Source organism: Python bivittatus, unplaced genomic scaffold, assembly GCF_059951505.1.
Source record: "Python bivittatus isolate LINGU-HERP-01145 unplaced genomic scaffold, Pbiv_v1 ctg000220_np1212, whole genome shotgun sequence".
Lineage (NCBI taxonomy): Eukaryota > Metazoa > Chordata > Lepidosauria > Squamata > Pythonidae > Python > Python bivittatus.
Genome location: NW_028277048.1, coordinates 7,984,072 through 8,005,202, shown reverse-complemented (window position 1 = coordinate 8,005,202; position 21,131 = coordinate 7,984,072). Strand labels below are relative to the sequence as shown.

The 21,131-nt window shown below is 41.8% G+C and overlaps 3 protein-coding genes and 1 non-coding gene across 5 annotated transcripts in view; 2 read left to right on the top strand and 2 right to left on the bottom strand.

Annotated features, from left to right (window-relative positions):
• DNASE1L1 (deoxyribonuclease 1 like 1) overlaps positions 1–7,225 on the top strand; it is a 33,859-nt gene extending 26,634 nt beyond the window's left edge. For both annotated transcript variants that reach the window (XM_088137777.1, XM_007420463.4), the window contains exon 9: positions 3,276–7,225. In XM_088137777.1, coding sequence (XP_087993903.1) covers positions 3,276–3,410 — 135 coding nt within the window. In that variant the 3' untranslated portion in view covers positions 3,411–7,225. The remainder of the gene's footprint in view (positions 1–3,275) is intronic.
• A 382-nt stretch (positions 7,226–7,607) lies between these two features.
• On the top strand, positions 7,608–13,979 carry LOC103062907 (deoxyribonuclease gamma-like). Its single transcript, XM_025165465.2, has 8 exons — positions 7,608–7,748; positions 9,382–9,470; positions 10,205–10,291; positions 11,076–11,188; positions 12,986–13,098; positions 13,186–13,343; positions 13,681–13,777; positions 13,869–13,979. The coding sequence occupies exons 1-8, from the start codon at positions 7,608–7,610 to the stop codon at positions 13,941–13,943; spliced, it is 873 nt and encodes a 290-aa protein (XP_025021233.2). The 3' UTR covers positions 13,944–13,979.
• Positions 13,980–16,518: 2,539 nt separating this feature from the next.
• RPL10 (ribosomal protein L10) lies at positions 16,519–20,991 on the bottom strand. Its single transcript, XM_007420465.4, has 6 exons — positions 20,848–20,991; positions 18,726–18,784; positions 18,355–18,462; positions 18,131–18,269; positions 17,619–17,781; positions 16,519–16,748 (listed from the first exon to the last, which is right to left on the bottom strand). Exons 1-6 carry the CDS (start codon positions 20,868–20,870, stop codon positions 16,593–16,595), a joined length of 648 nt encoding a protein of 215 aa, XP_007420527.1. The 5' UTR covers positions 20,871–20,991; the 3' UTR covers positions 16,519–16,592.
• Positions 17,935–18,068, bottom strand: LOC112540447 (small nucleolar RNA SNORA70). Its single transcript, XR_003084536.2, has one exon. It is a non-coding gene; the product is annotated as a small nucleolar RNA SNORA70 (small nucleolar RNA).
• Positions 20,992–21,131: the final 140 nt, after the last annotated feature.

Genomic DNA, 21,131 nt, shown 5'->3' with positions numbered 1-21,131 from the left:
AAAAACAATCCATGTTACTAAAATCACATAAGTGCAATCAATGAAAGAGCAAGATAATATAGTGCAGCATAAAAACTGAGAAATCTTAATTACATTGAAAGCTCAGTGAATTTTTTTTAAAAGAAGGAAAATCCTTCTGTATCTTAATCAAACGTATGTCTGAAGATGGTGGGATGCATAATAATAATAATAATAATAATAATAATAATAATAATATATTAATCTGAAAACAAAGAAATAAAGATCTGTTATTTCAAATCAAGTTCAACAAGAAGAGGATATCTGAAAAGAATGCACCAGTTCTGGAAAGAACAACATCCAGAATCAGAAATAAGAGAACAGAGGGTAGCAGATCAACGTCAATTTATAATATGAAATAAAGTATTGGAAGAACTGCAAAGGTCTACCCAGGGCAAAGAAATTGAAACCTACCTAATAATGAAAGATCCAGCAAAAGGGGCAGCATTAGGCAACTACAGGCCAATTACCTGCTTACCAACAATTTTCAGATTACTAACTGGTGTTGAGCTGATGCAGTCCCACAACATCTAGTTGAACATAAGCTCTTTCCACCAGAGCAGAAAGGAAACTGCCCAAACAGTAAAGGGACAAAATATCAGCTCACAGTTGACATGATGATTTTGGAAAACTGCATGAGAAGGAAGACCAACTTGAATGTAGCTTGGATTGATTATCAAGAAGGCATTCAACTCCCTGCCACGTGATTGGATAATCAAGTGCCTAGAAATAACAGGAGTCCGTAGAAACATCAGAAGTCTTGTGCAAAGATCAATGGCCTAATGGAAGACACAGTTGCTGGTCAATTGTGATAGACTGGGAGAGATTAATATCAAGAGAGGAATCTTTCAAGAAGACTCGCTATCACCACTACTGTTTGTCCTTGCATTGATTCCTCTGTCAACAGTACTGAACAAGTCAGGCCATGGCCATCAAACATTAAAAACATTTGCCAGGCTATCCTGTCTCCTTTATATGGATGATCTGAAGCTGTATGGAAAAGCACCATATGAAATAGAATCACTGCTCAACACTGTCTGAATATACAGCCAAGATATTGCAGTGGAGTTTGGACTGGACAAATGTGCCACCCTTACCATCAACAAGGGAAAAATAGTGAAAACTGAAAGAAGCAAGATGCCCTATGGAGATAATATCAAGAATCTGGATGAAGCAGATCACTACAAGTACCTGGGCATCCTTCAAGTTGACAACATCAAGCACACTGAGGTCAAGAAGAAGGTTAGTAGTGAATACATTAGGAGAGTGAAAGTCCAAACTCAGTAGAGGAAATACCATCAAGGCAATTAACACCTGGGCAATTCCAGTCATTAGATACAAACCTGGAATAGTGGACTGGACTCAAGCAGAACTAGAAGCCATGGGTAGGAAGACCAGAAAAATAATGACAATGAATCATGCCCTTCAGCCACACAGTGATGTTGACGGACTCTGCTTACCAAGGAGCATAGGTGGGCATGGAATGTTGCAAGTACACCAGACAATTGAAGAAGAAAAAAGAGCATTGTAAGCAAACTGGCTTACAAGAAAGACCAAATGAAGAATAGAAAAGAGACATGGCAAGGCAAAGTATTTCATGGCCAGTACACAAAAAAACTAGTAGGCAACGTAGATAACAACAAGACCTGGCAATGGCTAAGAGCAGGAAAGTTGAAAAAAGGGGCAGAGGGGCTAATTCTGGCTGCACAAGACCAAGCCTTAAAACAAATGCATACAAAGCCAGAATTGAGAAGACAGCAACAGACAGCAAATGCCGCCTCTGCAAAGAAGCTGAAGAAACAGTGGACCACCTAGTTAGCTGCTGCAAGAAGATCCACAGACTGATTACAAACAACGGCATGACAAAGTAGCAACAATAGTGCATTGGAATATCTGCAAGAAATACCATTTGCCTGCAAGCAAGAGCTGGTGGGACCACAAAACAGACAAAGTAATAGAAAATGAAGAAGCTAAAGTGCTCTGGGATTTTAGAATTCAGACAAGGACCTGCCACATAACACCCCAGACTTAACAACTGTTGATAAGAAAGACAAAAAAGTCTGGATAGTGGACATTGCAGTACCTGGAGACAGCAGAATAAAAGAGAAAGAACTGGAGAAAATCACAAAATACGAAGACCTGCAAATAGAAATAGAACAACTGTGGCAAAAGAAAGCAAAGATAGTACCAATAATTATAGGTGCCTTGGGTGTAATCCCAAAACATCTGGAGCACCACTTAAACACCATTGGCATTGACAAAATCACCATCAGTCAATTGCAAAAGAAAGCTTTACTTGGAACAGCTTACTTCATGTGACACCATCAAACAACAACATCTACCTATCCCAGGTCCTTGGGAAGGATTTGATAGATAAAAATGCCAAATCCAGTCTAATCATCTGGTTGACTGTGTGACCAACAATAATATATTAAACTTGTATGCTGCCCAACTCTCAATGACTCTGGGCTGTCAATCCTCAACACAAGAGGCAGGAAAATCATATGAAATGTAATTTTTCAGATACGTTGGCCTGAAACCACTTAAGGCTTTCCTCATAAGAAATGAATGGTGCTCAGAAACAATTTATGATGCTTTAAGAGATCAATTTAGTAGAGAAAAGGGCATAATGGCAACGCATTAAACCACAGTGTGGCCAATTAGGTTTTGGCTTAGTTTGTTATATAAACCTTTTATCCCCTAAATCAAGGTAAAGATCACCATGTGGCTTTTTGTATTGTGGGAACCAATGTCAGGTTTGATCCAATAATTTTTTACGTTAGCCACTAGTTCTCTATACTATGATAGGAGAAAGATATTTAAACAGGATGCTAAAATCATAGGCTAGAATTCACCAGAGGACTGGAAAACCAATCCCTGAACACCATTTCTATAAAACATCAAGATATATTAAGTGACTCCCTCTGTCTAAGTCATCTAATGTTTGAGAGATTATTTTAACTGCCTCTTCTCTCATATTTTCTTCTTTTCCATCAAAGAAGTACTGAAGTATCTGAGATCTGTAAAGTTCAGTGCTCCATGTTTATTAAGCAATTTTAAGTTCTAGCTGCAAGACCTTTCTCAATGATTTGGGATGATGGAAGCTATAGTCCCACAGCTCTGAAGGGCACTGGCTTAGGAAAGGTTGGGCTAAAGCGTTAGAATTTGTGATGAAGGCATTTCCCCCCTTGTGTTCAGAGCAGGAAATAGGAAAATGTCCACTTCTGATCCTTTTCTTTCTCTCCTCACTGTTCCAGGCCTTAGAGGTCAGTGATCATTATCCTGTAGAGGTGGAGCTTGTCTCATCCTGTAAGAAGCTTCAGCCAGCTAGTTTAGCTGGTCTGGTGTTGCTGGCCATAGCTGTGATTTCAGACTCAAGATGTGGCATCTGAAGGAAGAAGATGGCTGCTGTGCTTATCCTGTAGTGAGAGAAGTGGAGGATTACCAAAAGGACACTTGCTACTGTCACAATCAGCGCTTAAATCAGTTATGTTGTCTCTGGATGCAGCTTCCCTCTGTGGTGAACCCCTGATGTTCAGACAGTAGGCTCTCCTCAGAGTACCTTCACATTTTGGATTGATCCTTCTCATCAGGATTGGCAGAAGGACCCTTGAGGCAGCAAAAATGTATAAATTTTTCTCATCCAGTTGAGCCTTGCCTGGGCAAAGACTCTTTGAATTTGAGTATCTACTCATATCCTTGCATTCTGATTTCTTGATTCTGCTTCCTGATTGTACTTTGGCTCAACTAGCTCAGGGATCTTGAATACTGGATAGCTTCTGTCTTACCCTTATCAGAAGCTCAACCCTGACACCCGGTTACAAAGAGAGCTTCCTCGGGCCAGACTCATGATCTGAGTTCAAAAAGGTGACAGCAGGACCTTCCTCAATGAGATTTATATACTGAAGCTTGTGTGCTTTCATTGGCTGCTCCTTTGTCCTATAGCCTATGTTCTCTATGTTCTATTATGGAGAAAATGGACTAAATGGCCATGGGCACATGGAATCTGAGGCTGCTGTGAAAGTGTATTTTCGATGGGATCATGGTTTGGAGAAATATAAGATGCAGTGAAAATTGGCTCCTCTATTGGGCTGGTGCCTCCACCCACACTTTGGATATCCTGATGGAAGGCCTAATCTGGAGAAACGATTGTGCTGGCAAAGGGTTTCACTGTGATGTTTTGCAAGTGGACAATCTTGCATTCTACCAACATAATAAGGTTTCTGCTGTAGCCTCTATCCTCAAATGGATAAGACTGGGTCCTAATGACATCTATGATGTCCTTTATCAGGACCAACCAAAATGACACAAAGGCATGTGCAATATTTGGAACTGCCCAGAACTCTTCATCACGTGAAGTGGGGGGAAAGGATGAGGAGAATTCAGAATAATAGCTCAAAAGTTAAACTGAATACCATAGCCATGAGATTTGCAGTTTAGACTCATTCTGGGAGATTGTCCCAAGCATTCTGGAACGATGAAATAACCCTGAACAAAAGCATGTGGAGACAAAAAGAAGAAGAAAAAAAGCAAGAACTAGTCATTCTTTAACCAAGCAAGTAATGGAAAGTCACTTCATTTCTTTCTTCCCCCCCCTCCCCCTTTTGCTAGGGAACCTCATTTGGGCAAAAGGATCCAGTGAAAAGAGAGAGAGAAAAAACCCCATGACAATAATTAGTATTTAGATCACGCTCTGGAGAATGCAAAGCACTCTACATGTAATATCTTAGTATTCCTTGAAAAGATTATTTATGAAGATTTTATGCAGCTATTTTGCAGATGGGGAGTTGAAGCCGAGAGAAGTTACCTTGTCTAGGATCACTTCCGAATATCTCTTCAATGAAAGAAATACCACATCTTTCTGCTGCTAGTGCAATCATTTTAACAGTGATCATTTTACTAATCCCAGATGTACAGCATTTATGTGCTCCAGTATATATGTGCTGTTCAGACATAAGGAGTGAACATGGGCTTTACACCACAGCTGAACTTCTAGGCAGTGAATTCTGTCTCTGCCTTCCTCCAGAAAGAATTTGCATGTGTTTTCTGTTGCAAGGGATAGCTTCAGTTCGGTGGATATCAAGTTGGACTCCTACCTCCTCCAAAATTTGCAACAAAAATCTGTCAGCTGGTGGGGGAAATTAGGATCTCATCTCATCTCACCCTTTACCTAAACAAGTGATCTATGCAGGTGAAAATATTTGAGTGACTCATAATCCAGTAACGTGTTACTACAGAATGCAGGTGGAGTTCTTAGAGCCACATGCTTCCCAGGACAAAATGTCTTCATGGGGTAAACAACTAACATTCAAGATAAAAGAGTATTGGGATCTTTTTCCTTATTTTTTTAAAGGAAACATAGGCTCCTTGGACTTTATTCTGAAGCTGCGGTATTTACAGTTTCAGAAAAACTGTACATATTGCTTTATTTGTAAAACTGGGTATTCCTGTATCTAAAGCTCCTCTGATAGATACTTTCCAGTTTAACACAAAAGTATATTTCCTTCTGCTACAGAAGGCTTCTTGGGGGAGAAATACCAAGTTTAACCTATATTTAGGTTTCCATCGTTCCAGCTCAGGGCCATTTCTTCCTTTCTCAGTGGATTGCGTCTTCAGTAAGTGCATTCATGAAAGATGTTCTGGAGAGTGCATTTAAAAAGTAATAACTGCTCATACGTAAGCTCCCTTTTTGGTAGCCAAACAGAGCAGTTTGGCTACTGAAAAAAAAGGGTGGGCGGTGAATAATAAGGAACAGAAACATCAGTATAAAACTATAGGAATAGGGTACTTGATTTTTCCCTCTTGACTAAGGGAACATTTCATAAAAGAATAATGTATATGTTTCGTGTGAGTGTATGATTCCAACCTATCCCACTGAGCAGTGTGGACTCATTTTGTACAGTATAAATATTATATATTGTACAACACAATGTAAGCAATAGCTATATCTGAAAATCAGCACCAAAAATAGCATTGATATTTACAAGCTGAAGTTCAGTTCCCTGTCCAGCTAAAAAGAAATCTAGGTCTATATAAACAGGGATGAACATGTGAGCAGAATTGTCCATATAGATAATGGTCTGTAAGCTTCCTTAGTCCTTCATTTATGATTGTTTTAATATACATCTGCAGAACAGAGCCTATCTGGACTTAAAAAGAAAAAGAAAACGCTGGAAGATATTAGATAATTATGTGAAAAAAAATTCCTTTGGGGCAGTCTTAACATATTTCTGGTGATTCATAAATTTCAGTGCTTTCTGCACTTTTACCGCTTCCTAAAGTTAAACACATGATTAAGCAAGCTTTTACTGTAATTTTTAATTTTAACCAAAAAAGTGTTGCCAGTTAATAGACACTGGGGTGGATGGACAGTTTTGTGGATTTTATACCATGTACTGGTTATTTTGTAAACTGGTGTCTTTTGGGGAATCTGGAAATATATAAATATGTGTAAATATCTAACTAAGGAATGAACACTGGATTAATCAGGAACTCTTTAATTCTCTCTAAAATGATGCACTGTTGTTTAAAATGGTCTCAGCAGAATCCCTGCTATGTATTGAAGATACTCACAAAATGTCTTGCTTTGCACTATTTCCCAATCGCTGTCACTCCTTATTTATAGGTTAGCTCTATTCCCATGGCAAAACCTTGTTTTTCACTTTGTTCTTCCCCATTATTTGCAGTCTTTTTTTAAAAACACCATTAATAGAAAATATAATGGGCGATCGTCATGTTTCCAACACAGTTGTTCAAGAAGGATCTTACTTGATGTGGTAAAATTTATTATAAGCATGCATGTACATACAAGAGACCCTGCTTGGTGTAGTGGTTAAGGCACCAGGCTAGAAACCGGGAGATTGTGAGTTCTAGTTCTGCCTTAGGCACAAAGCCAGCTGGGTGACCTTGGGCCAGTCCCTCTCTCTCAGCCCTAGGAAAGAGGCAAGGGCAAACCACTTCCGAAAATCTTGCCAAGAAAGCTGCAGGGATTTGTCCAGGCAGTCACCAGGAGTCAAAACTGACTTGAAGGCACACACACGTGCGCGTACACACACACAAAAGTACATATGGCCACACACATACACATGCTTGTAATACAGATGGATATATACCCACATACATGCACAACCCCAACTGTACCATGAAACTGCATGAACAATCTCTATGAAAAATCAAAATGGATCAATAAAAGTATAGATGTGAAAAGGCGAATTGGCTAGTGTGGTTCATTCAGCCTTCCTCAGCCTGGGAACTGATGGAATTGCACTCCAGCTCATCTAGATGACAACAGGGTAGGGGTGGAAATTTCTAAACGGATTTTTCAGACAACCTTTGGGTCCTACCAGAATGCTCCTGAGGACCATCTACAGGGGATGCTAAAGAATCAGGAATCAGATGGAGGGGGACCAGCCCAGCGAAGTCCAGCGTTTTCTCTGCTACATTGTTCCATGCCCAACTCAACCTGCAGCACAAAAGCCAGTGTCCTCCTCCTTGCTGATGTGGCAATGTAGTCCTCTGTGCCATTGTTTTCCTCCTCTGCAGCTGGAGACACACATGCTCCCTCCTACGATCAAACACATACTAGGCCTATGGCGCAAGCCTTCACCTTTCTGCTTCTCTTGCTGGACATGATGCTTGTGGCTGCATCTTTCAAAATCTGTGCTTTCAACATACGCAGCTTTGGGCAAGCCAAGGCAGCCAACCAGAAGGTCATGGGAGCTCTTGTCCAGGTGAGTTTCTGTTTGGACTTGCAGGTGGAGGAAGTGGTGAGGACAGTGCAGTGAGAGAGGCTGGCACTCAGCCCAGCTTCAGAAGTGACCCAGGGACAGCTGGAGTGGTGCAGGGCAGAAGTGGACAAGTCCTCCCTCAGCCACGGAAGCTTACGGGGTGACTTTGGGCCAGTCACTCTCTCAGCCCAACCTATCTCACAGGGTGGCTGTTGTGGGGAAAAATGGGAAGTGGGAGGAGTATGTATGTCACCTTGAGATCCTGAATGAAAGGTGAGATACAAATCTAACGAAGAAATAGAAGAATCCTCATTCAAAGTAGTTGTGCCGGAAGTCATGCCCAGGCCACCACATTATATGAACAAAAAGGGGAAATGCAACAGTTCATCCATCAATTGGGAAAATTCAACAACTTGAAATAAAAATTGACACCATTTCAGCTGAAGTAGAAAGCATGTTACTGTATAAAAGCAAGTGGCACTCCAGTCCAATCTCATAACTATAGCAATGTTTGAGCAGGTAGGAAAGGTCTCAGATTCAGCCTCAGTTCTCTCTAGCAGAGTTGGGAAGTGCTTTCGTGTTTTGGTGGTTGGAGCTGAGGGGTGATTTTTGCGAAGTGAGCAGAAGCAGGGTTTTCTTTTCCTCCTTTGGTTTCGGAAGGAGTTTGGATTTATGTTTATCTACTTTCTGCTTACTTTAGAACTTACCCTGCATTTTTTAGGACTTATGCTACACAATGGTGGGAAACTGTTGCTATTTTTCAGCAAATATAGGAGGAAGGGGCTGGGGAGGTACAAAAAAGGAGCCTGGGAGTCTGGAGCAGCTCTAGGGTTTCTGTCTGTCAACCCTGGAGTTGACAATACTGACCTTGATTGACCAAAGATCAGAAAGTTACCTACGTTAATACAGATCAGTCACCCTACGCTAACCAAAAGGATTTCTTATTTTAATAAGCATGGGATGACCTAATTCTTGTCAATGAGTGTTCAGTGGACTGGTTTGAGATACAGCATCCTGAAAAATTGGGAGAGATTGGGGGGGGGAATAATGGAGGGGAGAGTAGACATAAACAATCAGGAGACCAAAGGCAAGTTAGTTGGCAGCTTATTTTATAAACAGCAACTGGGCTCAGGTGGCAAGAAACTCAGGAAAAAGCATTTGAGTTCATTCAAAGGGACTCTTTCTTAACAAACTCACTCTAAACGTGGGTTAGAAATTCCTCTTACAGTTTCCAAGATTCTGGATGTATCCAGCATTGAAGATACTTTATAGAAGTCCATGTGATTCTTTCTTTCTTGAACTTGCCCAGCTGCATGGGGCTTGACAACATTAATCACTTATGGAACTTGGAGGGCAGATTATTATGCAATATAGGCCTATGATGCTTTGATCTTCCAAGCAGCAACACCAGAATCTCTTGCAAATAATGTAGAGCAGTTTTTTTCAAACTTGGTAACTTTAAGATGTGTGGACTTCAACTCCCAGAATTCCCCAGAGTTCTGGGAGCTGAAGATCACACATCTTAAAGTTGCCAAGTTTGAAAAACACTGATGTAGAAGATGCTTAGGTGAACATCTCAAGTCATGACAGCAATGGATGGGCATAACAATAAGTATACCTCTTTTCTCACTACCAGATCCTCTCTCGCTGTGATATCTCTGCTGTGCAAGAGGTGCGTGATTCCAAGGGGTTGGCTATTCAGGCCCTGCTGCGGAGGCTCAATAGGTACCAGCAAACACTTCTAATCATAGACTCGGTCTTTATGTACAGCAGAATAATGTGATCTCCAGACAGTAATGCAACAGGGCAAAAATGGAGGACCACACTTTGGCCAGCGCACCAAAGAGTGAAAAACATTAGAATCTGTAGCATTGATATTGTACCTGTTATTCATATAGATTGTTCTAATGGCAGCAGGAAGAGAATTCTTCCATCTTCTTCTACATGTGACTGCGGTCTTATTTCATTCCACAATGCTCTATTTCTAGGCAGAGTGAGATAGATGCTTCTGATCATGGAGTTTGGGTGTCATCGAGGGCAGCACATTCTTAATTAATGAATTGCGGCCTTTTTACATCCAAAGGAGGCTGCTTATGGAATGTTCTGCCTGAGATGTCAGAGTTACTGTGACCATCCTTAAATACTATGCATTTTTACCTGGGAAGTGGATGTGTCCTGACGTTCTTCTGTGTGCAGTGAAATAGCTTGTACTGATTCTAAAACATGTGGAAAGCAGACATAGCTTTTGGATCACAGGTACTTCCTTGTAAATGTTAGTTTAGAATCAGGGAAAAGAGAAACCACCAACAAGAGTTTTATCTCTTCTTTTGGGAGTTGAAATAGGCCAGTTTTCCTGAACCGGGAATGAAATGTACAGTCCCAGTGGGAAGGTGGCATCTTGGTTTTTTTAAGTAGGATGGCATCACTGATTTCCTCCTTCCCCCTCCCCCCCATGACAGGTATGATCCTTCTCATCGCTATAGCTACCTAGAGAGCAAGAGACTTGGGCGAAGCAGTTACAAGGAGCAGAACGTGTTTGTGTATCGGTAATATCTGCAGGATCTGGAAATGTAATTAAACCAGAGCTTCCAGAAGCATAGCTAACACTGGCTGAAATATCTGCGGAAAGCTATTATAACTGCTAACAAACTTTATACTGTGTATCAACACTTAAATCACAGTCTTTATTCCCTAATATCTCTGTCCTGCCTATGATTTACCTTCCCAGTAGATTTGTTTATGATTCATTATGTGCCATCAAGTTTATGTCAGCTCTTAATCACCACATAAATGTAGATGTATTTTCTCCAGGATCATCTGTCCCCAATCTGGTCCTTCAGTAGAAACTTGGGTCAGACAGTCCTGGGTGACAGTAACTGCCCAAGGTGATTTGTCTCAGATCTAAATTCACCTTCATGTATGATGTTATGGTAAGTTCCTTGATTGATAAAGATTCAGGAAACAGTTATGTAAACAACCAGTTGCAAGCTTTTCCATTACCAGTGAAAAGACCTGCCTCCTCTTTGGATTACAGGAAAGTTAAAGGAAACTAGAAAAGCCCTAAGGGAGTAGGCGGTAAATTGGTTCTCAATGAGCAATAATACAATTGCTGAAAAATCTTGTACCCCTTTCATCTCAATAAATCTTGTTAAAGAAGATTCTGTGAGAATCATGCTTGGATAGAGTTACTTTGGGTTTGAGGCAACTGCCAAAAGCAGAGGACTAAGCTATGAAAACAATTAACCAGAGGAAGAGTCCATACTTCATCTTTTGGATAATGAAGCCTCATGGACACAACCTTTTTATCCTGATTATTTTTCTCACTGACAGTAGGGATGCTGTGTCAATTACGGCTTGGTGCCAAGTTGGAGATGAGGATGCCAGAGACTTTAAGGCTTTTGCTAGGGGACCCTTTGCTGTGCATTTCCACTCTCCATATACAGGTAAGGTCTAGTGGTTCTATACATAGGTCTAAGAACTTATGGGCAGAAATTCCTTAAGTCCAGGAACTCAGCGACATGCAGCAAGATATGGCAAGAGAAAGAATGTCAGGGACTGAAATCTTAGCATTTTGTAATCACAACTTTCCAGCTCTGAAGAAGGCATAGTACACAAGATTATAAGAAATACAACCCACTAAATATGGTGGAAACTGTTCCTGAAGTATGTAGCTAATTGTTCTCTTCACTATATAGAGCATTAACTGATAATGGAACAGTTAATGGGGTTATAGGCAGGATTCTATGTATCTTATGCTTTAAAAAAAGAATCTATATACTACTAAAACTCTCATGTCTGTAACCTTCAACTGGGGGAAATGGTGCATCATGGGCAACAATTTTTGAATCAAGGTATCTTGAATGGGCTAATTTACAGAATGCATCCAAAATCTGGGAATCATTACTCCTGTGGGATTGAAATTTGGGAAATTTGTGGCTGCTTCAGCACTGCTGTGCTGCTATGCCACCGTGATCAGCCCAGGTCACATGATCATCATGGGCATATTCCTGACCTCTTTCCCACCTCCCTCTGTCCCCTACACCCAATCAACTGATGGCAAGGCCCGACATGTGAGTGGTGATTGGCTGCTTTGGAAACGAGGCAGAAATTTGAAATCTCTTAATGGCAGTGGGCATTGAGGGAAGGATGAGGGAGCAACTTGGATGCATGCTGGCAAGGTAGGACTGGCTGGGGGGGCACCGGTGGTCAACAGGTGAACCCTCTTCCTCCATTGAGGGAGGGGGCCCCTGGGGACCCACCTCAGTGGGGAGTGGGGCTGCAGTTTTCCTCATGGTCCATGGCTCCCTTTGTTCCACCTCCCCCTAGCAAAGTGGCAGGCAGTTCTGCAGGTCAGCCGAGGTGGAGGAGGAGGCTTCATCGGGACTCTCCTGAGGATTGTGACCGGAGGGCAAATGGCGCAAGCCTATATTATATGAGGGAGGGAGGGAGGGAGGGAGGGAAGGAAGATTTCTGATGCTCCCTGCCAGTTTCCCACAAGCTAAGTCAATGGGGAAGCTGGCAGCAAGTTGTAAGTTGCTCATACTCCCACTGCTTTTTTGGCCTTGGTCATTCTGATTCTCTGTTTAGGTAAAGAAATCTCTCTAAAACAATGACCCAGCAGATCATGGGTTGCCTAGTGCTGAACTAAAAATTCAGCATCCTATCTTGACTGAGATATTCAATGACATCCAAGTAGTTTCTTGGACCAGTACTGCTGATTTACTATTATTGAATAGAAAGGCTTAATATAAACCTAAAGTATACTGCATAATATACTGTAAGTATAATATACTGTATGCCCATAATTATTTGCAAATAATGGAAAAGGACAAAGAACCACACAAGATACAGTTGTGCCACCACAGCACATCCTTATGTACATTTTTGGGGCTATTTTTGTAGCCATGAGGACAAGGTGCTTGGAAGTGTATTGCATTTTTTTTTTTTATGCCTTCAAGTGTTGACTTTTGGGGACTGCCTGGACTAGTCCCTGGAGTTTTCTTGGCAAGGTTTTCAGAAGCGGTTTGCCCTTGCCTGCTTCCTAGGGCTGAGAGAGTGACTGGCCCAAGGTTCCCCCAGCTGGCTTTGTGTCTAAGGCAGAACTAGAACTCAGGGTCTCCTGGTTTCTAACCTGGTGCCTTAACCACTACACCAAACTGTCTTTCTGGAAGTGTGTTGCTAGATGTGGATAAACTCTTCTATCAGCTCACATTGTCTGTCTTGCTATCACCTCTCCACAGTTGCTTCAGACTTTGTGCTGCTCTTGCATCATACCTGTCCTCGGGAAGCTGTCCATGAACTTGACCTGTTGTTCGAAGTATGCATGGAGCTAATTCAATGGTGGAAAACGGAGGTACATTCTGGGAGCAGGGGGTGGATGTTGCTGAACTAGATGAGCTGATGAACGCTTCCAATTTTTCCTCCTCTTCCATCTCAGCAGAATGTGATGGTGCTGGGAGACCTGAATGCAGCTGGTGCCTACATTCCAACAAGCGCATGGACAAGGATCCGCCTGCGCAATCACCCTGCCTTCCACTGGCTGATCAGTGACAAAGAAGATACCACCGTCAGCCACCGGACTTGCTGTTCTTATGACAGGTACTAAATTGCAGCTTCCAAGTTCAGCCATGTTTTCTCCAAAATGTTTCCTTCATCCCACAAACAGTCCTATCACTGTCAGCCTTTGAGGTAAGTGGCCACTAATCAGAAACATGGTAGGGCTGCTCTATGAGTTAAAGTGCGTAATCTGTTGAATTGAGGAACAGTCAGAAGTGCAGTCAGAACACTTCTGAATCCCTTCCCCAGCTAGGCCTATCAGTCCTCCAGGAATGCTGTAAGTTCCTGCCTCCTGACACAGATTGGCCACCTGTACAGTACCCCAATCATCTTGCTGAAACCTGGAAACAGAGCCCAACTGACACCGTCCTTTTCTTAGGATCATAGTCCATGGAGAAGAATTACTCTCTGCTGTTGTGCCTGGATCAGCAAAGCCATACAATTTCACACAGGCACTTGGACTATCTGAAGAAGAGGTGGGTTGGCTTGCTTAATCTCTCTCCTAAACAAAGGAATGATGTTTGCACATGGCAGGCCTGGAGAACCCAGACTTTCTCGTTTTTACAGGCCTTAGAAATCAGTGATCACTATCCTGTGGAGGTGAAGCTGCAGCTTGCTCCAAAGACCCAGCAGGAACTCTAAGTTGTCCACTGGCCTGGTGCATAAAGTGAAGGGAAATGGGAGAAGTAAGTAACCTCTCACATAGGTCCCTACTAAAGATCACCTGGGGTCCAGGAGTATTTGTCAACTTGCATGTTGCCTAATCACAGAAATGAGCCTCACCATCACTACCACTTGCTTCTCATTGTTTCCTATGCTAATGTAATTTTTATTGCTCTCTTTTAGTGTTGGTCACTCCAAATATTGAAGTAACTCCTGGGATTCCATTTCAGCTGGTCATTTCATTCCCTTGAATGGAAAGAATTGGACCTTCTAACCATTTCAAACAATGAAACATTTTTTGGGTGGGGCCCAGGCAATTCTGCTATTCTCCTCACCCCATCTCTTCTTCCAACAAAAGGCTGAGACTTCACCAAGAAGGCGATCTCTAAGAGAATCACCGACAGGAAGAGCCAGTTTCAATGTCAGGAAAATAACCCCTCTTAATAGCAACAGCAGTTTGGTAGTAGAACCCATTGTCCAGAGGTATAGCAGCCCTGATTTGGTGGATGCATTCAAGCAAAAGAAAGAGGTGGGAGTGGACCCAATTGCCTAAATAGCCTTTTCCAGCCCTATGGTTTAAGTAGTAGTAATTAGTTATTATTTGCAGGAACAGTTTTGCCACAAGTATGAATCAAGGAACTCTGTGGTCCTAACCAAGTGTGCCTTGAGTTTCATTACCTGTATTTGCAACTGAATATGAACATTTGACTGGCAGACACGGTATTTGATAAACATTCAGCTGTCTGAGACTCTCCAGGTTAAAATGCCATTTCCAACCCTTAAGATTATAATAGGCTTAATGTGCAATCAAATGTTACTTGACAAGGAGTTAGAAAAATCCACAAATTCCAATGTATTGCTTGTCTACACCAAACATTAAGCAATTTTGTACAATGTTAGGCTAAAATGAAATTAGTTTGTCTCCCAGAACCCAGGCATTTTATCAACTAGGTTAAACCATAGTATGAATTGCTTGACAGTGTATATTGTGCAAATGTGTTTCATTAGTCCAGACTTAGGATGCTGTGCAAACCAAATCATCAAATCACATTATAGTTTGTTTTTAGATTTATATACTGTGTGAATCAGCCATTACGGCTCATAGAATATGGCTCATGGCATACCATGTTGCATGAACCCACCAGTTTACTCAATAAACTGTGGTAAAACGAACTATCGCTTAAGTCTAATTTGTGATCCCAATAACATACTGATTTAAAGTGAAGCATTTCAAATAGTTTTTTCTGCCAAAGTAACCCTTTAAGAACAGACATTTCAGAAACAGGAAAGGTAGATAAAATAAATTTCTAATGGCAGAGATGTCATGATCTTACATGATTCCTTGCCCTTCACATTAGGACATGAAGTCACTCAAAATTTGGAGCTCCTTATGAACCATTTTTCAGTTACATCTTCCGTATTTACATTTTCCAGTTTGCCAACCTTTTGTTTTTAAATTGTCTTTATTTCAGTTAAACTATGTTGGTCCCAGAATGTCTTGCCATCCTCAGCACTGAACAATTCCCTGATACATTAACACAACTGTTTTTTCCCCCAATAATAGTTTCCAACGGGTCTTCTATGTGGACAAGTGATAAACCTGCCTGGCTTCAGTGATGCAATTCACCTTCAGACTATGATAGAAAAAGAATACAACTCCCTGATTTTGTTAAGTGGTTATTCTGAGTTCAGCCTTAGCAGCACTTGGCTGACCTCAATCGAAGCTAAGCAGGGATGGCCCAGGTTAGCATGTGGACAAAGGATGGTTTGGAAATTCCAAAGTTGTTGGCAAGACTACATTCTCCACACCAGTCTTAGTAAATTCTGTCATTTCAGTCTAAAGCCAGTTATCTAAATCATGGCATGATTGAATATGTAATTGATTCTCATCTAGTTCAGATTTTAGAACTTGCAATTTCTCCTGCTGAATGCACATTGGCTTATATGAAAATTGGAAGGCCCTCATGGGGCATAAAAGTAGTACTCAAGTGTCCACATCGGAGTCTTCTCACATTTCTGCCAAAGTACTACTATATCACTGAAGAATTATAAAACCGAACTAGCTTTCTAGGTCTGGAGACTTAAAACACATTTTTGTAGCTTAGTGCTGGTAGCTGTGCATTCAGCTACCACTTCTTGGAGCTAAGAAACATCTAAAAAACAAAGATAATTTATCCCTAACAACCCTCAATAACTTAAAACTTCCTGTTCTGAAGGAAGCTTTTCAATCTGCACAAACTACATACTCAATTTAACGTGCAGCAACCTCCAGCAGTCCATGTAGAATGCACCTAACTACACTGGTATGTTGCAAGGGTTAGACTGGTAAATTGTGCACATAAACATTCCAGGTGGCTTACCAGCATTCCCACAGAAAATAAATGTGCTTTCAGCACATTAGAACCCAATTCTGAATTTTTGCCCTGCAAGTCTTGGGCTTCTGTCCCTTCCTTAGGAATGCCAGTAACAGATCAGCCAGAGAGATTTGCTAATATGAGAATTACATCTTTTCAGATATACCCATTATCACTCTAACAGTAATGATCACAGTAGGTACACAGAGCTGTTTATTTTGATCCGTCTTCTACCAAGAAATTAGCATAGTTGTCCTCTAGCTACATCAGGCCCTCATGCTGCATGCAGGGCACGCCATTTATCTAAAGGACCTCTGTTGGGTATGTATTTAACTCCACAGCCATCAGGGATGAGGCGCTTCTCAGACACCATTTCCTCAAACTTATCAGCATTGAACTTGGTGAAGCCCCATTTCTTGGAAATGTGGATCTGGAAGAGGGAAGGAGAGAAGAGATGAGAAGATTGACCAGGAATCCAATCTGTGCTGAAAAGGCTGAATGCATGCCTCTGCTATTGCCTTCCAGGAACTAAGGGACACAAATACCTACATTCCCATTCCATCTAGAGGCAGTCACTGTAACACAGAAATCAAGGCAGGAAAAGAATGGAGAACACGGCTTTTGGATTTCTTTCCAACCCCTTTATCAGCAGTGGTCATAGGAAGCTTCTATATTTTCTTCTGTGTGATGAATTGGATCTGTTTCCCCATGTATTTCATGTACATGTACAGTATACATGCACACTGGGAAACACAGGGAAGGGAGGGGTTACACACTGCTCTGGGTCATGTGACCAGACGGGAGAAAGAAGAGGGGTTGCAATGGACCACTTGGCAGGAATCTGAGCCCCTGCTGGCTGGGGAATTCTGGGAGTTGGAGCCCATACATCTTAAAGTTGCTGAGGTTGAAAAACACTGCCCTACCAAATTGCTTCTCCCATATGGATGCACTGGGGATGTTACTTTTTTCCTGCAGTCCTCAGCCAGGTTCAGGCCATTTTTTAACATGATTCCCCCCCCCCCCCCGTTTCTGCCCTCCCCGCTTCATTTATTCCCATTCTATTTACTTTTCTGTGAGTTATCTTGCTGACAAGTAAGAATTCCAAGCCCAATACATAATTTCTAACACTCGGTGGATTTGGAAAAAATAAAAAGGAATTCTTATGGAACTGCCAAGTCAATTTGGATTGTGGTGGGACATAAATGTAATAAATAAATCAGAGATAAGAACAGCAATGCAATATGGTCTCCCAAGTTGACTGAGATATTTAACATACATTTAACATATTTATAAAGCCTACCTTCTGACGACCAGGAAATTTGAATTTGGCTCTGCGCAGTGCTTCAATAACATGCTCCTTGTTTTGCACCTTGGTGCGAATGGACATGATGACCTGGCCAATGTGCACACGGGCCACAGTGCCCTGAGGCTTACCAAAAGCACCACGCATTCCAGTCTGGAGCCTATTGAGAAACCAAAGCATAATTTGCAATCTGTACAGTGCACTGATGCTGGTGCCATCAAGCAAACCACCAATCAAGCTCTTTGCAGAATTTCCCAATGCTAAAGTCAGCTGATTACCACTCACATTCTGCTTGTTGCTATACTTGACTAATCTATGTTCCCAAGGTCCCTTAAGGTGCTCTGTACAACAAACAGGGCACGTACACAACCAAGGGAATTGCTGTGTGCAGACAGTGCACACCAGCCGCTGACAGCACCAGTGGTTGGTCGGCTTAATTGACTGCACGCTTATTTTCAGGCTTCGGCACAAGTCAAACATCAAAATTGGCTCTGTAACACATTCCTCACCTGTCAGCTCCAGCACACGATAACATCTTGTTGATGCGGATGACATGGAAGGGGTGCAGGCGCACACGGATGTGAAAACCATCCTTGCCACAACTCTTCACCATATATTTGTTGGCGCAGATACGAGCAGCTTCTAGAGCTAAAGGAAGATGCAGGAGGTAAATAGGGGAGATTACATATATCAGTAGCATTCAAGCAGACAGGCTACATGACCTGCTCCTTACCTTCGGATGACAATTGCTCATATTCATCTGACACCATGTGTCCACAGAGTGGGAACTCATCAACCTTGGCCTTCTTCCTGCCCAGATCAAATATCCTGATCTTGGGATCTGAAAAAAGGGGAAAAATACATAAACACTGTTACATGAGGTCATATGCAAATAAATGAGCGTAAGTTTCTGATATTCCTTATCAATTGTGAAATCACTGGTTAAATTAGGAACCAACATTTTGATCAGGCTACTGAGTCCTCTTAGGCAGTTCCAAATCAGAATAAATATTACATGGCTCTCCAAAACCACAGATATGCATATTGTTAAATGGATTTTTAAATATAGTTAAACTCAAGAGATAATGTTAACATCCTACTTACCAGGAACACCCCTGCAGAAGCGGGACTTAGGATAAGGCTTATTCTTGCAGTATCGATAACTAGAGGAAAAATGTTAAGTTGTGAGTGGGAAATTGGAGTCCAACTGAATGCTTTAAATAAATCAATATTACCATCTTTTGGCAAAATATAAGTTGGGAGGGCTATTCTTTAGTAGGTTGGTCTTAACAACTTCCAACTAGTCAACCTATTGCCTCTTAGTGGAACCTCTAAAATGGACCAAGGGGAGGGGATCAAGAATTTGGCCTCAGAGGTAAACCACCTTACCTCACCTTTCTATAAATCCACTTATGAATCGGAAGTAGCAGTCAAAGCAGAGAACTGCTTCCTGCAGCACTCTGCTGGATTTCTATATTGATTACAATGAAACGGAATGTTCCAGCCCTCTTGGCAATTTGTTTGCTTGCCAATGGGAATTTTATGCCTGTAGCTCAAGGTGAATTCTTATTTATACCTACCCTGCGGTGGCTTAAATTCAAGGCTGCCCTGCATCATGAAGCAAAAGACTAGAAATGTAAAAAAATGGACAGTACCAAATTTTGCTATCATGTACTGTCCGTAGACACTTTTACAGTTTACAGGAAAACTGTCCATTGAATCAATGTTTCTGTCATTGTCATAGTTCTGACAAACTCATAGATTTAGCCTTCTCTCAAATGTCACTGTGGGCTATGTTCCTCACTTCACTCATGCAAGCCTGACAGCTAATTCAGTAGAGCCCCCCACCCCCCAAGTTTCAACCAACCCAGTTTGGTCTAGCGGTTAAGGCACCAGGCTAGAAAGCAACAGACTAAGTTCTAGCCCTGCCTTAAGCATGAAAGCCGGCTGGGTGACTTGGGCCAGTCACTCCCTCTCAGCTCAACTCGCCTCAAAGGGTAGTTGTTGTGGGGAAAGGAGGAAGAGGAAGGAGTATGAGGTTTGTCTGCTGCTTTATTAAAAAAAATAATAAAGGCAGGATAAAAAAAAACTAAAAAAACAAACAAACAAACCTGGGGGAGCATGATCCAGTTTCAGAACATAACAGTGAACATCAACAATAGCTCTTGGTGTAGGCTTTTAACTCACATTAAGGCCTGTCCAAACCCAGTATGATACAACTGCTATAAATCAGTTCTGCAGTTTAAATCTCACCTATTAAATCTATACTCCACACATACATTTCAGAAAATATTCTTACCTAAACTGTTGCTAAATGTTCACGCGTAATCCTATGAAGGCAATGTCAGTATACACTACTTTACAGAAATGCCAAGTACTGTTAACATATTAGAAACAGGGATGAGCATTAGTAAATAACTGTTGCCTTCATATCTTGTGTGTAACTGACCACTGCCAGGAAGAGATGCAGGGCTAAACAGATTCTTCTTCTGATTATGAGCTTTTCGTCACAAGTATGAACATGGGAAATATTTTTGCCAAACCATGGTTAATAATCTTATCTTAGGCACTCCGTATCTGGGCGCAAAAGTTGTTTATTGTCAATTAGTGGCCGTCCAGATCATTGCGGCTCATATATGACAGTTGTACTAATCTCTCAAAAAGTGAGAAAAGTCCAAAGGAACTCAGCATTAAGACGACCCAAACAACTGCTGTGGTTTCCTCCTAGAACAGTGTTTCTTAAACATTTTGCTCTCAGGGCTGCTTCCCACTTTTAAAATTTATGGAGGACCACAAGAGCTTTTGTTTGTATGGGTTATATTTATCAATATTTATCATATTAAAAATGAAAACTGACACATTCGTAGAACATTTATTTCTTGAATCATATAAAAATGACAATGTTAAACCCGTCAGATATTAACATAAATTATTTTTCATGAAAAAAACCCGTATTTTTTAAAAATAATGAGAAGAGTGACATTGTTTTAAATTTGTGCGAGCATCGTCAATATCTGGCAAATAATTTTGATTTTGCGGACTCCTGGGAGAGCTTGGAGGACCCCAGGGGTCCTCGGACCACACTTTAAGAAACACTGTCTTAGAGTAAGGTTTGCTTTCTCTCTCCCTCCCTCCCTCCTCCGGCAGAAGCACATCGCCTTCCCAAGGAACAGCCAGCCACGCTCCCTTTGCTTAATCCTCGGGGCGGAGCGCTCGACAAACTCACCAACGTGCGGGTCGGCGGCCCATGATTGCGGGTCTGAAAGAGAAAGAGTTACAGTATTTCAGTCCCGACGCTCAAAATGAGAACCGGCCTGGGGCCTAGTTCGTTTCCCTTCCCCTGAACCGCACTGCCGCCATCACACGCGTACTCACCTCGCCGAGCGGAAAGAAAGTGGGGACGCGCCTGCGTACCACTTATAAAGGTACCGCTCTAGGATGGCTGTGACCATAGACAGGTCCTCGCGGGAGCCTGTGCTGGGCGGGGATTGCGTAGAGGCCACGCTATAG